Consider the following 16,314-nt stretch of genomic DNA (forward strand, 5'->3'; position numbering starts at 1 on the left):
ATATGATGGACTTTTTAACTATTGATATTTCAGTGATACTTGTAATACAGTGATTTGCTAAAAACCAAATATTTTTGGATTTTCATAACGGTTTTAAATGCTTAATGTCATGATTCGTGTTTAATTTGTTTTTGTCAGCTACATCTTGATAAATTATAGGAAAACGATGAATAGTTATTCAGAGGAATTGCTGAATATGTATTTGCTTTAGGATTGTTGAAAATTAAACATTTATTTTCTTTCCCTAGTCCAAACCCCTGATACCTCTTCAAAAGGAAAGTGACTCAGAGACTCAGAAAATGGTGCTTACTAACTACATGTTCCCTCAGCAGCCACGGACTGATGATGGTAGGATTTCCAGAATTTCTTTTCTTTTTGAAAACAAATATGAACTAATTGAGCTGTAAGTCTCAGTGACTTTTGTTTTTTTACTGATTTAGTGGGACCTGAAATTGGTCAAAAATTTTCTCTCAAAATATTGTGAGAGTAAGGTAACATCTTAAGGTTATATAGATGTTTAAATTTACAGGTGTAAGTGTAGTATAGTCTTTAAATATTTCCTTTCAGTTATATTTGTTATCTACATATATATGTTTAGTTATATTGTTAACTTCATCACCTGTAGCTCTCCCTATTTAAAATCACATTTAGCTAAAGTTATGAATGGATGATGTGTTTATTATGTGATAAGAACTATTGAGCCAGGGAACACTTTGTTCACTTTTGTTGTAAACTTTCTACTGCTCTGGAATCTGCACATTAGATCAGATGGTCAGTGGAACTCTGATTATAAGTACTACTGCTAAGATATTTTCCTCATTTTGCCCAACAAGGAAGAATACACTCTACTACTACTAGCCACAATTTTTTTTTGTGGATTATGGAATGAAGACTAAGAAAATTATTTGTAATATGTTATACTCTATATGTAAGTTTATATTATACTTACAGTTTTTATGTGTGATGTATTTCCTTTCTGAACCCTGTAAAAATATCTGTGGTCTAAAGTTGTTCATAAATTAACTCATTAACTCATTAGCTGGGTATGATTGTGCATTTCTGTAATCCCAGTACTTTGGGAGGATCACTATGAGTTCAAGACCAGCCTAAACTGCAGAGCAAGTCCTTGCGTCACCCCCTAAAAAAGAGTTAATTTCTCTTGCATAACTTTGAAGAATAAAATATGAATCAATCATTAGTCTTAATGTATAAAATATGCCATGAGCAAGTTAAGTGAGTTCTTCAGCTTATTTCCTTATCTGTCAAACGATGATAGCAATTCCATTTGAACATAACCATGTTCACTCATTTATATATTGTCTGTGGCTATTTCCACTGGTAGTAATAGAAATTCTGTTGTCAAAAAAACCTAAAACACGGTCTAAGGATGTACCGCAGTGGCACTGTGCCTGCCTGGCAAGCGCAAGGGCCTAAGTTTGATTCCCACTACCATGGAAAAACAAAAGTGGAAGAAAAAAAAAGTAGCACACTTGTATGAGATAATAAAATAAGTATTAGAAAACTATCAGTAAACAACCTGAAGCATTTTTTTGGTAGCCATTTATGTATAATTTCCCAAGGTATGTAACCAGATATAAATTCTCATCTCTAAAAACTCATTCTACTTCTTTCCTCATAAATATTATGTTATCATTCTGTTCTCCCACTTAAAAGAACTACTGAGCATGTTGCATAGCTCATTGTAATATTATTTATGGGATGCTCAACTGTTTTATGTTATCCAGAAATCACCTCCGTTGTCCAGAAATCATCTTCACAGATAAAAATGAAAAATTGAAACTTGAGTCCCATTGAATAAGGCAAACAAACAGAACTTCTGTTGGTGGATCCAAGTATTAGCTATAATTTCCCACACTGCCATAAGTGCCATAAGCATAATTTATATATTTGTTTTTAATGTTTTCTCATGTGGAAAATTATCTATGTAAGACAGTACATCAGCGCAGATAGTTTAGAATTAGATACACTATATTTTGTTAGGGCAACTTTTTTGTATATTTTACTATAGTATTAAATACAGAAGTTAGAGATTTAAATATATGGGAAAGAAATCTTGAACATTTTTTCTTAAAGCTTCAGGGAAACTATTTACATTTGATATCTCACAAATCTTTGAATTATATACAAAAGCTAAAGTTAGAGGCATTGGTGGTCTAGTGGTTAGTATAGCTGCTTTCCAAAAGGTAAAGTTTGTGCTATGCCTAAATAAATGTTATCAGATAAACAAATGAAATAATAACTTATCAAAGCAAGTCTATTCTTACAAATAGCAAAAAATAACTTAGACATTAAGTAAATTTGTAATTGTTTCTAGGTATGGGAATAAGTTATATGAATTTAGCACAGTGGTGCCTTGCCTGCCTCACAAGCACAAGGTCCTGAGTTCAATCAATGATACCGCAAAAAAGAGAGGGGGATATATATGATGAATTAATTTATAAAATATGAATGGGATTTGAGCCCATGTAGAATTACTCTCATACATGAAAAAGGGAAAGTATATGCCTATTAAATCTGTAGTTGGGAAAGAAGGATGTTAGTAGAAGTATGCATGACTCTGGGAGCTTTAGTGTATTTCTTGGCACAGTGAAGTGAGAGAAACTTAACTCTGGAACTTGAGGAAGGGCATTTGAAGAAGTGATAATGATTACTGTATCATGAAATCTGAGTTTTAATAGAGAAGGAAGTAAAACCTAAAGGGGTTTTAACAGGGAGAAAAAGAAAGTTTGAGCAATAATACGGAAGTAAATTGGAACCGCACATTGGTGGTCAGAGAGAGAAAAGATTTGTAGAAGCCAAGATCTTGAATATGGACATGATCATGAGCCACTTAGGTGGTGTGCAATTGGACATTGGGACTAATGACATCAAGGAACTGTGAAGGTGTATTGTTAGGCGAGTGGGTCATTGTCATTATGCATTGGCATCGTTCAGGATACTCTGGCAGGTTTTGGGAGAGAAGGCCTATAGCCAAATATTTGAGTCTTCAGTGAATATACCTAGATGATCAGGATCAGGTTGAATGGCTTCTAGAATAGGTAAAAAGATGTGAGCTATGCAAGAGTAAGAAGTATAGGTGACCAGAGGTGACAAAAATGAGAGGTATGTTTACCTGCAGTTCTGAATACATTGTTACAAATTTTTTTGATAACAATGTAACACTCTTAGGAATCTTTGGTCTGACTAATGAGTGAATAACTTCCTGAAATAGGTGGAGAGAATTAGTATGAATCTGAAAAATAGCCTTTGTTGGAAATTGCTTGGCTCAGCTTGCCTTTCTAATGGTATTATAAAGGTATGTCAATAGGAATTTGAACCTCACCCCACATTTGTTTTGAACAAATACTCTGTTAAGTAAATGGTTGTTAGGCCATTCAATAAAGCAAATCAAAAATCTTGACCTGAAAATGAAAACAAATGAACAAACAAAAAATTCTATTCCTCTATTTCTTACTTGCCTTATGGCATCTGTAGTTTGAACATGAGGGGTTTTTTTGGTACCAGGGATCGAACTTGGTCCCTTGCGCTTGCAAGGCAGGCGGCAAAACCACTGAGCTTAAATCCCCAGCCCTGGACATGAAATTTAAAAAAGGGTGTGAGGCCTAAATCAAGGGCTTGTTGTAAATGATAATTTGAAGTTTCTCATATTATGCTTTTTGCATCAGTATTCATGTTGTGACTATAGTTGGGTATTCCAGGGATTTCAGTATTTTTATTAGTTAATTTGGGGTGCTTTTAATTTTTTTTTTGTCTTGAGTAGGAATAGTCATTTTAATGTGCAGAAAGTTGTAATTTTATTTTGTACTGCGTAATTTTTATAGTGATATCTAACAGCTAAATGAATTATTGTAAACCTTAGGTAGTTTTTAGATGTCTAATAAGGTAACAAAAAGCCTGAAGAATTGTTAAATATTTACTTTTAATATGTCTAATAACAGGGTATTTAAGTATTGAGTTTAAAATTTTTATCTTGATAAAGAAATTATATCAAATAGTAAATATAATCTACCTTCTGTATAATATTTAATTCAAAGGTGTAATTACAGGCCATCGGGGTAATTTTACCAAAGTAGCTCATCTTCTGTCATTAAATTTTTTACCCACTCCCTACACATGATGAACTATTAGTGTTACACAGTATCATGAAATTTAGCCAATTGTGGTTGGTAGCATATTCCTGAAATCTCAGTCCTCTGGGAGGCTAAAACTGGGGGATTCAGGTTCAAGCTTAACTTGGACAATATAGTGACTTACCAAGACCTTGTCTCAAAATAAGTTCAAAGAGGGCTGGGGATTTAGCTCAGTGGTTCCGCCACCTGCCTGGCAAGTGCAAGGACCTGAGTTTGATCCCTGATACCCACCCCCCCAAAAAAAAAGTTCAAAGAAAAAAGACTAAAAAGTAGCATAGTGTGAAGGCCCTATGTTCAATCTCCAGTACCAAGAGGAAAAAGTGAAATGGAAAACTTGGGTGAAAGGTTTTATATATTCAGTATTGTATAGTACTACTATGTTACTTTTTTAGGGCACTGCACAAGACTACATTTACAGTGTTTTAATTTGTTAATTCTCTTCAGTAACCTTTCTAGTAACAAATTAAGAGAGATCAGCTTCAGGAAAGAACAATTATAAGCAACACTGTAAAGAAATCTTAAAATTAAATCTTGGTTTTTAATCCTAGGATTTAGAGCTGCTAGCATTGATCAGTTTTAAGTGTTTTTAGACTTATTGTAATGAGTATGTCATAATGAAGATTATGTGCAAGTAATAATTTCCTGTAATTACAGTAAAAAATTAGTAAGATTTTTTTTAACTTTTCTCTAGTTATGTTCATATCAGATAATGAAAGTTTTAATCCTTCCTTATGGGAAGAACAGAGGAAACAGCGGGCCCAAGTTGCATTTGAATGTGATGAAGACAAAGATGAAAGGGAGGCACCTCCTAGAGTGAGTTTGTTAGTTTTTCTTTCAAATTTGAAACTGACAGTTTTCTGATATTTAAATTGATATTATATACCTATATACTACTTATTTGTGCATACAAAGAAGTATTGGATTTATTCTTTGTCCTCAAGATACTTGCTGATTCAAAATATTTCACCTATGAAAGAATTTGAGAGCAATATAGAACTATCATTAAAACTAACTTTTAAATTTAATTTTTCACATGTAACCAGATTATTAAAGGCTAAAGAAGTTAAGCAGAATTTTGTCTTCAGTCCTTTAAAATTTTTACTTTAGTGATTATTTTCTCCCCTTTCTCTTTCTTTAATGATTTCTGTAAATTATAGACATAAACAATTTTTTGTTGGGAACGTTTTTATTTTTAAGCTTGAGGTCATAATGTTGTAGTATGAATAGCAAATATCTTTCAAGTTACTTAGAGATACATTTATTTACCCTTTATATAAACTAGTTGAAGCTCAGAAAATGACATTTAGACTGGTCTTGTGAGAGTTTGGTTCATAGCACATGATACATAAGTATGTGAATATCTGAATTTTGCAAGCCTACTGGCAAGCACATAACTTTTCAAAGCCAAATGACAACAGTTTTTGTCAGTACACCCATCATAAATCTCTAAATGGAAAATACAGAAGTCTGCTAAAAAAGCATTTATGTTGAAATTTACTGTGAAGTCTGGCTACTTTGTGGTAAAGCCTTATTTTTACTGAGCCTGAAATGCTTTTAGCCTACCATCTATCTACACGGTTAACCCTATGAGTTAGATATCCAGTGGTTCAGATTAATTATAGATTAAATTCTGTAAGGCTGACATTAGAAATATTTTTAAACCTTTGTGTTTCACTTATTTCTCTAGGAGGGAAATTTAAAGAGATACCCAACGCCATACCCAGATGAGCTTAAGAATATGGTCAAGACTGTTCAAACCATTGTACATAGATTAAAAGATGAAGAGACCAGTGATGACTCTGCAAGAGATTTGAAACCACATGAGGACCAGCAAGTTGCAAATAAAGATGTGGGTGTGAAGGTTAGAAAACTAATTCAAAAGAATTACGGCCCATTTCAAGTTCTTTCAAATGTTTAAAATGTGATAAAATGATCCTAGTACTACACTTCTCAATTTATGATTTTAGTATCAGCTACCTGAACAAAGACATAAACTCATTGAACTCCCTAATTGTTCTTACTAGTATTTTCTGGCTGTGAAATGTGCAGATTGCCAGGTAGTATCAACATAACCTTTAAAAACTCATTGCCTAAGCAAAAGAATACGATAATGATTGTCAGAAAAATCATTATTGTGAAAATACTCTTTTTTCCCCTATTTTAATAATTGACAGATCTTTGGCTTTTCCTTAGGATAATTTGGAAACTTTTAGAAGTCTGAGTTAATATTTTAGTGAACTTCTCATACATGTTTTTATTTCACAGAAACAACTTTTATCATATCATTAGAGTTACTATTCATTCCACAATAAGCAGAAAATTATCTTAACTTTTTTTTGTTGAGTATGCTGAGATAAGTAACTCACTTGTCTACACCAGCCTTGTAACTTACATAAGGAAAAATAGCTTGGCTAAATTATAAATTTTAATGTAGTTCATGTACCTTTACAGCTCAAAAGGACAGTTTTTATGTTTAAATACTGTGATTTCCATTTTAACAATTTAGGGTTTATCTAGAATTGTAAGTTGATGCATTACTTGTAAGTTTAATACAAAATAGATACACAGTTTAATATGAGTTTCCATATCTGGAACACAGTATTCAACACTTATAACGTAAAGGAAAAGAAGCTTATTCAGCTTATAATTAAATTCAATCCATGGTCAACAGACTGGCAGAAATACGGCAGAGCAAAGCTGGTCAGTTGATGGCAGCTTGGAGGCCCTATGTACACACAACCAGACATGTACTTTACTAATCCCCTAGTCAGCTCCTAAGCCAATCAAGGTGACAAGCCTAACTGTCTTTATCTTTTATTCAGGCTTCAGAAAGTACTACTGCAATAAAGAGCAAATTTGAGGAAAGAGAAAAGCATATGATAGGAAACTCTATACAGTCTATACAGAAGATCAGTGAACCTGAAGCTGAGATTGGTCCTGGGAATTTACCAGTGACTGTTAATATGAAAGCCTCTGAGAACTTGAAGCATATTGTTAATCATGATGATGTTTTTGAGGTATGACTTTTATAATTATTCTTGAGTAATTGTAGGAATTTTCAATTTAACATTTCATTTTGCTAACCACTCTTAGAAACCTGATACCATGAGTACAGAAAATAGGTTACTAACTTCACCATTAAGAACTTTCAGGGCTAAGGATTTAGCTCAGTGGTTCCACTGCCTGCTTCACAAGTGCAAGGTCCTGAGTTCAATCCCTGGTACCAAAAAAAAAAAAATTTTTTTTTTTTTCATTATATTTGCTAGACTTAGCAGGTTAAACAATTTTTATAATACACATGTGTTTAATTGCTAGGCAAGTCAGATGACAGTCTACTGTACTATAAAATACAGAATTGTCCCTACCTTTATAGATATTCTTGATTATTTCTCTTATTCTCTTATTTAAACATTTATCATTACTATGAAGGGTTTTTTGTTGTTGAATATCTTTCTTAGATCTACAGTTTCTTTTGGTGGTACAATAAAAGGTATGTTATATAGCTTTATTAAGATATATCCTGTAAGTTTACTTATTTAAAGTGTACAATTCAGTGGGCTTTAGTTATTACAATGTTGTGTAATTATCATCACAATCACTTTTACAACAGTTTTATCACCTCAGAAGTTCCATGCCCTTTAACTGATACTCCTCAATCTCATCCTCCTTTGCCTAACGCTACCAAAAATCTACTTTATATCCCTGTATAAATTTGTCTACTCTTGACATCATCCAAGATTATCCATATTGTAGCATTTATCACTGCTACCTCCATTTTTTTGTTTGAATAACATTTCATTTTATGTATGTACCACATGTATGTACCATTATATGTATGTACCTTTTCAGTTGATGGGCATAAGTGTTATTTCTTCTTTTTGGCTACAGTGAATGAGGCTGTGGTGAAGTTTGTGTGCTGTTTTTTGTGTGGACATGTATTTTCATTTCTTCCTGATGTAGGAGTAGAATTGCTAGAGCACACTAACTCTTGGTTTGCCTATCTCAAGACCTGCCAGACAGCTGCTTTCACTATATATTGTTTTCCCTTGACAGACTGCTAATAGTGATGTAAAACAGAGAAGCTGTAACTTTTAATTTTTTTTGAGAAGCTGTAACTTTGAAATAGTTATACTCTAATTATGTTTTTATTTATAGCTGCATTGTTTGCTCTAGTACACACTAACTACAAGTGGCTGTGTAAATTTGAAATGTAAATAAACTTAAAAATTGAGGGCTTGGGTATGTAGCTCAATGAAATAATGCTCACCCAACATGGGTGAGACTTGGGGTTCATTCCTTATTGCCACCAAAAAAGTAAAAACAAAGCACTTTCAAATTTGAGCTTCTCAGTCAACACTAGCCACATTTTGAATTACTATAGCCACATCTAGCTAGTTAGTACCTGCATCTAAGACACATTAGCACAAACACCAGAGGATTTCTGTCATTGTGGAAAGTTGTATTAGACAACAGTGGTATATAGAAACAGTGGTGTGCTGAGTTACAGTAGCAACTTTTTTTGTGAAAATTCAGAATGTGTTTAAAACACATTTATTGTCGGGTGTGGTGGCGCATGCCTATAATCCCAGTACTCAGGATGCTGAGGCAGGAGGATCTCTGAGTTCGAGACTAGCCTGGGCTACATAGTGAGTTCCAGGTCAGTCTCAACTACATAGTGAGACCTTGTCTCAAAAAAACCAAATAAATAAATAAAACACTCACACATTTATTTCCAGAGTTACCCTGAGAGCAACATTTACTACAGAGGAAAAGAAAACTCATAACTTGGTACTTTAGATATCATCATTCAATATACTGTTATTTGCACTGAAGCTAATATGCCATCATCTTTGAAAAACTATTAGGTTTATCCCAGTGAACCTACTACTCAGTGCTGGGCGTGGTGGTGCATGCCTGTAATCCCAGCACTCGGGAGGCTGATGGGGGAGGATTGCTATGAGTTCGAGCCCAGCCTGGGCTACATAGTGAGTGCCAGGTCAGTCTCAACTACATAGTGAGACCCTGTCTCCAAAACAAAACAAAACAAAAAAAACTTACTGCTCAGTGTAATATCTTTGTTTGAGGCACTGTTTGGAGCTATGGTGGTTGAGCACAGATGTAAATAATCAAGGCTGTTTTAAGTGTGAAGAATTAAATTTTGGGCTGGGGATTTAGCTCAGCGGTTCAGTGGCCTGCTTTGCAAGTGCAAGGACCTGAGTTCAATCCCCGGTACAAAAAAAAAAAAAAAAAAAATTAAATTTTAACAGAAATGTAGAAAATAGATCTTCTAGGCTGTAAAGATCTGTGACTTCCTTAATGATAAGGCATTTGATTCATATTTGAAAGATCTCAGTTGACAAATAGAACTCAATGAAATGTGGAAGGATAATGAGAACAAAATACTGGCATTTGAAAAATATGAAAAGAAACATGTTAATTCTGGTTGACTATGTGAAGGACAATGTTATGAAATAAAATCAGTAGAGTAGATTGGGTCCTGAATGATACTACTGTGATACAGGAGTTGTATTAGTGTAGCTACTGCATTCTCCAAGCTTGATGACTTTTTAAATAAAGGTAACAAAAACATGTGCTGAAAGTTAGGAGATTGTAGGCGATGTAGCATCTAAGTGTATGGCTATAAAGAATAGAGCAGTGGGAACAGTGCCTCATGATTGATTATGTTGATGATGCTGTTAATAGTATAGGGCAATACAGGCTTGAAGGACAGAGTTATTTTTGATTTGTAGCACCTAAGCAGTTGGCAAGTTAGACATATCTGATACAAGAATGAATCTTTAGAGAAGGGAAACCAAAACTAAGTTATAAGTTGGAGAATCATCTGTAGTCAATATAATTATTGAAGAAAATGTAGCATTGAGGGGAAAAGAAGAAGAAAGGTAAAAAAGTGGCTTAACTGCAAGATTAATTGACATGAGCACATGTAACAACAAAATGGGAAGAGACTTGAGAACTGCAGTTCCTAGAAGCCATGTATAATGTAATTTCATGAAGGAAAAGGAATGGCCAGGAGTATAAAAGATGCAGATACTGAACAGTAAAGTAGATCTTTTGCCCTTCCTCGTCCCATTCTTGCAGTCTTCATATTCATTGCCACTGATTCTTGATAATTCCCAAATTTCTGTAAACTGCTTTTTCTTTGCTAGTCACTATTGCTTTTGCCTAAGGATTACAGACATAATCTCTTCTTCTTCAGGATTTAGGGTGATAGCTAGATTCTTTTCTGCCAATCTTTTCTTTCCCTGTACATTCTTATTTAAGACTTAGTATTTTGAATCATAATTCTGGGGCTGGGGAGTTAGCACAGTGGCACCGCACCTGCCTCACAAGCACAAGGTCCTGAGTTTGATTCCCCAGTACAAAAAAAAAAAAAAAATCTGATCTTATATGTTCCTAGCTTGGCAACTTTTAATAATTATCAGTACATGCTTAACTTGAGTCTATAGTCAAGAGAACCACCTTTCTGTATGCAATCCAATCTTATCTTTTTTTTTTGTTTTTATTGCCCCTTGTCCTGAGCTCTGGCTGCATGAAGGTGGCTTGCCTTTTCTTATTTCCTTGCTTCTCTCTACTTAAAATGTCATTGTCTTCTTTATTCATAAGTTGGTGTTTTGTTTTGTTTTGTTTTGTTTTGTTTTCTCTTGGTACTAGGGATCAAACTCCGGTCCTTGCGCTCACAAGGCAGGCAGCAGAACCACTGAGCTAAATCCCCTGCTCTCTTTATTCATTATTAAAGAATAAATTGAATTTACTTCCTTCTCCTACTGTGCTAACTGACTTCCACTGTAGTACAATCTTAAGTAGGACTGGCAAATTATGGCCTGTGGCCTTACTCTCGTCCACTGCCTGTTTTTGTATGGCCTGTAAGCTAAAATAATTTTACCTTGTTTAAAAGTTTGATTAAAAATCGATAGAAGAATATACTATTTATGACATGTGGAAATTATATTAAACTCATTGTAAATGAAGTTTTATTGGAACACAGTCATTCTCATTTATTTACATATTTTCAGACTTTTTGTGCTACAGCCACAGAGTTGAACATTTGAAACAGACGATTTGCCTTATAACATGTAAAATACTTACTTTCTCATTTTACTGAAATAATCTGATCCTACCCTTTTATCTTTGGTGCTTTTAAGAGAGCAGCCTCATAAAGGACTTGCTTTAGTTTAAAAGAAGAAAACTAGAAATAATAATTTAGCCTACAGATTATTTGATTTCATATACAATATTAAAATTATTTTGTTAATATTTGTTGACTAGTCATTTTCTTTGCATCTGATGGTACTTACTGATAGGTCATCTGGAACAAATAAGAAAGAAATCATGAAAAATAATAAAAATTTTGTCCTCATAATGAGTAAGACCATTCATTCTTTTTTGTTTTGTTTTGTTTTGTTTTGTTTTTTGTGACAGGGTCTCACTATGTAGTTGAGACTGACCTGGAACTCACTGTGTAGCCCAGGCTGGTCTCAAACTCACAGTGATCCTTCTCCCTCAGCCTCCCGAGTGCTGGGATTATAGGCGTGCACCACCTTGCCTGGCTTGACCATTCATTCATTTTGATAACTGTCCATGTTAGTCCATCTGATTCCTTTAAGAGAATAAATTTGATTCCAGGCATGGTGGTGCACACCTGTAATCTTAGCATTTGGCGAGGCTGAGTCAGGAGGATCAACATGAATTTGAGGCCAGCCTATAAACTACATAGTGAGATCAAGGCCAGTCTGAACTACATAGTGAGATACTGTTTAAAGAAAAAAATTTTTTGAGAATTAGAGAAAATTTGTTAATGTACTCCCACTAAACTGAATTTTTTAAAGGCACAGGTTCTGTTTCATTCAATTTTTGTTGATTTATCACTTTACATAGTATCAGGAACATATTAATCATTAATGTATTTGAATAAGGCCCACCACAGAAAATTGTCCCATAGGTGCTTTGACATATTGTTAATAGTTACTATAGTTGTATTGCCATATCTTGAAAAAGTTAAATCATATCCTACTTTTAATCAGCTGTTACCATAAAAAGGTTTCATATACGTTCTTATATTTATTGAGTCCAAAATTTAATTTTTGTAAATATTCTTCCCCTTTTTTCTTTAAACTAGGAATCTGAAGAACTTTCTTCTGATGAAGAAATGAAAATGGCAGAGATGCGACCACCATTAATTGAAACCTCTATTAACCAGCCAAAAGTCGTAGCACTTAGTAATAACAAAAAAGGTTAGATGTTGAAGCACTAAGAATAAGAATGGTCTGAATGAAATTTATAAAATTTTGAAATAAATTTCATTGAATGTCATATTATTTAGAAACAAGGTTTCAAATAATGCCTTCCTGAGAAAGTTCTTATTTCTCTTTTTTTTGGTAGTGGGGATCGAACTTGGGTCCTTGTACTTGCAAAGCAGGCAGTGGCATCACAGAGCTAAATCCCTGGCCCTTCTTTCTCATTTTTAACAAATGATCTTGGTAGATCTTTTCTTTCTTCTCATGCAAGTTTACTTCTAAGGACTTGTACTTTACAGATAGATAATCTATTTTACAATTCTGTTTCTTATCTATTATGTGATATTTGGGTTACTTAATTTTATGCAAATGTACATAGCTAATTTAATAAACTGTGAAGCTGATGAGTTTTATATAAAATGGACTATGTATCATGATGCTTGATACATAGTAGGTGCCCACTGCAATTTTATTCTTATTTATCCCAGACCATTTTTTTAATAATCTCCAACTCCCACCATTTTTCTGTGTAACAGAATCGCAGATCCCCCCCCACACAAATTAGGAATAATCACAGATACTTAGAAAAGCATAGATCTTTAAAGGATGTCTTTCATTTACTAACCCCTTGCCACCTATGCCTCATAGTCGTTACATTATTTCTACCTAAGCATATCCACCCTTTTGCATTTATGGCATCGGTGATGCTTGCTATCAAGGTGACCCTTGAATAGTTTGGGTTCATGATCATTCTGGTATTTGTTGAACATTTTATTTACAAATTATGTAAATACAATGCTAAATATGTTCTTATCTAATTGTCATAGTATCCCATAATAAGGGAAAGGACTATCTGGAGAAGGCCATCCAGTTTAACAGTATATTAAAAATGAATAAGATTTAGATTCCTTGAGGTTGAGACTGCTGAAGCTGTTGTAAGATCTGAGGACATCAAAATTATCTTCAATTCATATAATCTTCCATGGATGTGTCTATATGTACTATTTCCATGATTTGACTAGAATTATAAGCTAAAAATAGTGTTTTAATAACTGCTTTTTAAAAATAACTAGTTTTCGCGGTGGGGATGTAGCTCAGTGGCACCTTACCTGCCTGGCAAGCACAAAATCCTGAGTTTGATCCTTGATATTGGGGGAAAAAAAAGTCTACTTTTTGTACTTGAAAAATACTACCTGCCTATAATAGACTATGAATACTATTTCTGTTTAATATAATTATTACACAGCTATCTCAAGAGATTGCCATTCATAAACAGTTTCATGAAATGCTTTAAGGAACACAAATAGCTGAACTCCAAGAATTTGCTTGTTGTGTTTGTGGATTTGATTGCTTTGCTCATTTTTATTACCAGAACAGATTGGAAAGAAATTCCACATGTATGTGAAAAAATACCCAGATGAATTTAGAATGGTTGTGAAGTATAACTATATTTTTTTTGAGTTCTTAAATTTTAAATGGGTACAAAGTTTATTCACTAAAATTAATTATGTTTTTGGAAAATAGTGCTCATCATCTTAAATCAAATTCTGGATTGGATAACCCTAACTTTAATTATATTCAAAATGGTACTACAATTTCGAAGCTCTTTGATATTTGTGTTTATAAGTGTCATTTGTCATCACTTGAAAGTATTCTTCAGGAATTCTTTGTGAATTTATCATTAGTGTTATTTTTGTTTGTGTTTGTTTCAGATGAAACAAAGGATACAGATTCTTTATCAGATGAAGTTACACATAATAGCAATCAGAATAACAGCAATTGTTCCTCTCCATCTCGGATGTCTGATTCAGTTTCTCTTAATACTGATAGTAGTCAAGACACCTCACTCTGCTCTCCAGTGAAACAAACTCATATTGATATTAATTCTAAGATCAGGTTTGTGAACATCCTAATAAATTATTTACTTGTACAATAAATAAAAATAGGCAAATACTAAATGCATGCCTAAAATATAAAGTTTTTCACAGATATAGAAATAGTTCAAGAAATATACATTTTCTTCCATTTTATAACTTTAATTTTTGTGTATTTCCATTTTTAAAATAGATTTTTTTAAGTAGGGAATGAAATACTTGAATGAGATTCTCAAGCTTTTGATGTAAAAATTGAACATTTATATATTATGCATAGTACAACATATGCATTTTATTGGGGTAATTCAGGCTGAAAAGATTATTTTTATATTTGGTAATACAGGATCATTTTGGGGAAGCCATTGAAGGATACATTCAGATATTTTTGGTGCTATATTTTTGGCCAACACTTAATTTTGTGAGACAATCCTCTGAGAGAAATGTAGCTGTTAACTTCTGCACCCTGACATGTAAAAGAGGTTTCAAACTAATTTTATTATTTAAGCTCTCAAGAAATTTGGGTATTGAAGCAAGACTATGCCATCTGACCTTGGTATCTGTCTCCTGAAGTCTGCTTGAAAAAAAGTTTTAAACTTCTGTTTAACCAAAAACTGATTATTCAGATAGTTTTAACATTTAGACTTAAATTGTTCTTAAATTTTACAGATAGTTACTAAAATGTTATTTGGATTGTTGTATAAAGAAGACACACTTTCTTCGTGCAGTGTTTCAGTATTATCCAGTTAATCATTTACATTGATTCTCTGAATTTGAGCATGACTTTCTGTTTTAAAATACTAATTTTAGTTGAGTGCAGTGGCACCATCCTGTAATCATAGCTGCTTGACAGGCTAAGGCAGGAAGATCACAAGTTCATGGCTAGTCTGGACAACTTAATGAGATCTGTATCAAAACAAAATTTAATCAAGGTCTGAGGATATAGCTCAGTACTCTTCAGGTTCAATTTTCAGTGCTGATTTTTTTTAAAAAGCCATTAATTTTATAATCTCATAATTGCTTGAAATGGTGATTAATTTGTTGAATGAAATTTTGCTAATTTTATTTATTGTTGGGAAATAATACGGTATTTTATATATTATTTTTGTGCTGTTATTGCTAATAATGTTATTATTTGTCTAATGGGGAGGACAATATTAAGGAATGTTTCGAAGCAAGTTGAATACAAAAAGTTACACATATATTTGTTTACCACCAAGAGAAATATAATTTTGGAATGACATGTTTAGAAAATGTTTACCAAATACAGTGTATAGCCACTTGGAGCAGTGATTACATTTAGTTTCTCTTTTGATACCTTTTATATAGTTAATGCAGAACTTTGGGCAGTTGTTCAGTTCTTCATACAATTTTTTTTTTAAATATTAAATTTTATCCCATTCCCCCTCTCAAGCCCCCTCCCCTCCTATGTATAAAGTCTTTGTTTCCATTTTTTTTTCACTGATTTTTCTTGTCACTTCCTTCCTCCCTGTACAATTCTTTGTCTCCATGTTTGAATTTAAGAGTAGCTATGTACTTAGTCAGTATTGTTAACTGTGGATAATAATGTAAGACTTACAAAAATTTCCTGTGTTCTTCTTTTATCTACTCAACATTCTTTCTCTCCAAATATCTGGCTATCTTCAAGCATTTTATTTTATGGTACATTTGTGAAAAGATGTAGGAGCAGAAGAGAATATAGAATTCTGCTTTCATTCATATTTCAGCCCTTTTAAGTTTTGTGACAGTAGATCTAGCATATTGATTATAATTAGTCTTGATGTTACCTATGACTTTTAGTTATGTTTACTTGTACCCAGCTTAATATAAATCTATATTATCTGATGGTTAAAGTAATGTTTTAAAATTTTATTCAGTTTTTAAACTAATACATAAAAACAGTAAAATTGTATATAGTAATAAGGTGATGTTCTAATACATATATACATTATATAACAAAGGTATTATTTTTAAACTACATACTTGGTAACATTAGCTGTGATCTGATGATTCTTAACTTGTGTTGCCAGCACATCG

At 33.1% G+C, this 16,314-nt stretch overlaps 1 protein-coding gene across 8 annotated transcripts in view; it reads left to right on the forward strand.

Annotated features, from left to right (window-relative positions):
* Positions 1–16,314, forward strand: part of Erbin (erbb2 interacting protein) — a 115,205-nt gene that overhangs the window by 79,320 nt on the left and 19,571 nt on the right. For 6 of the 8 annotated variants that reach the window (XM_010637259.1, XM_033761178.1, XM_033761190.1 and 3 more), the window contains exons 15-20: positions 249–348; positions 4,843–4,964; positions 5,839–6,012; positions 6,974–7,168; positions 12,289–12,403; positions 14,119–14,302. In XM_010637259.1, the coding sequence (XP_010635561.1) occupies positions 249–348; positions 4,843–4,964; positions 5,839–6,012; positions 6,974–7,168; positions 12,289–12,403; positions 14,119–14,302 (890 nt within the window). The remainder of the gene's footprint in view (positions 1–248; positions 349–4,842; positions 4,965–5,838; positions 6,013–6,973; positions 7,169–12,288; positions 12,404–14,118; positions 14,303–16,314) is intronic. The other 2 variants (XM_033761176.1, XM_033761189.1) reach the window with 1 other exon arrangement.

Source organism: Fukomys damarensis, unplaced genomic scaffold (genome assembly GCF_012274545.1).
Source record: "Fukomys damarensis isolate Sample0158 unplaced genomic scaffold, DMR_v1.0_HiC HiC_scaffold_1, whole genome shotgun sequence".
NCBI classification, from domain to species: Eukaryota; Metazoa; Chordata; class Mammalia; order Rodentia; family Bathyergidae; genus Fukomys; species Fukomys damarensis.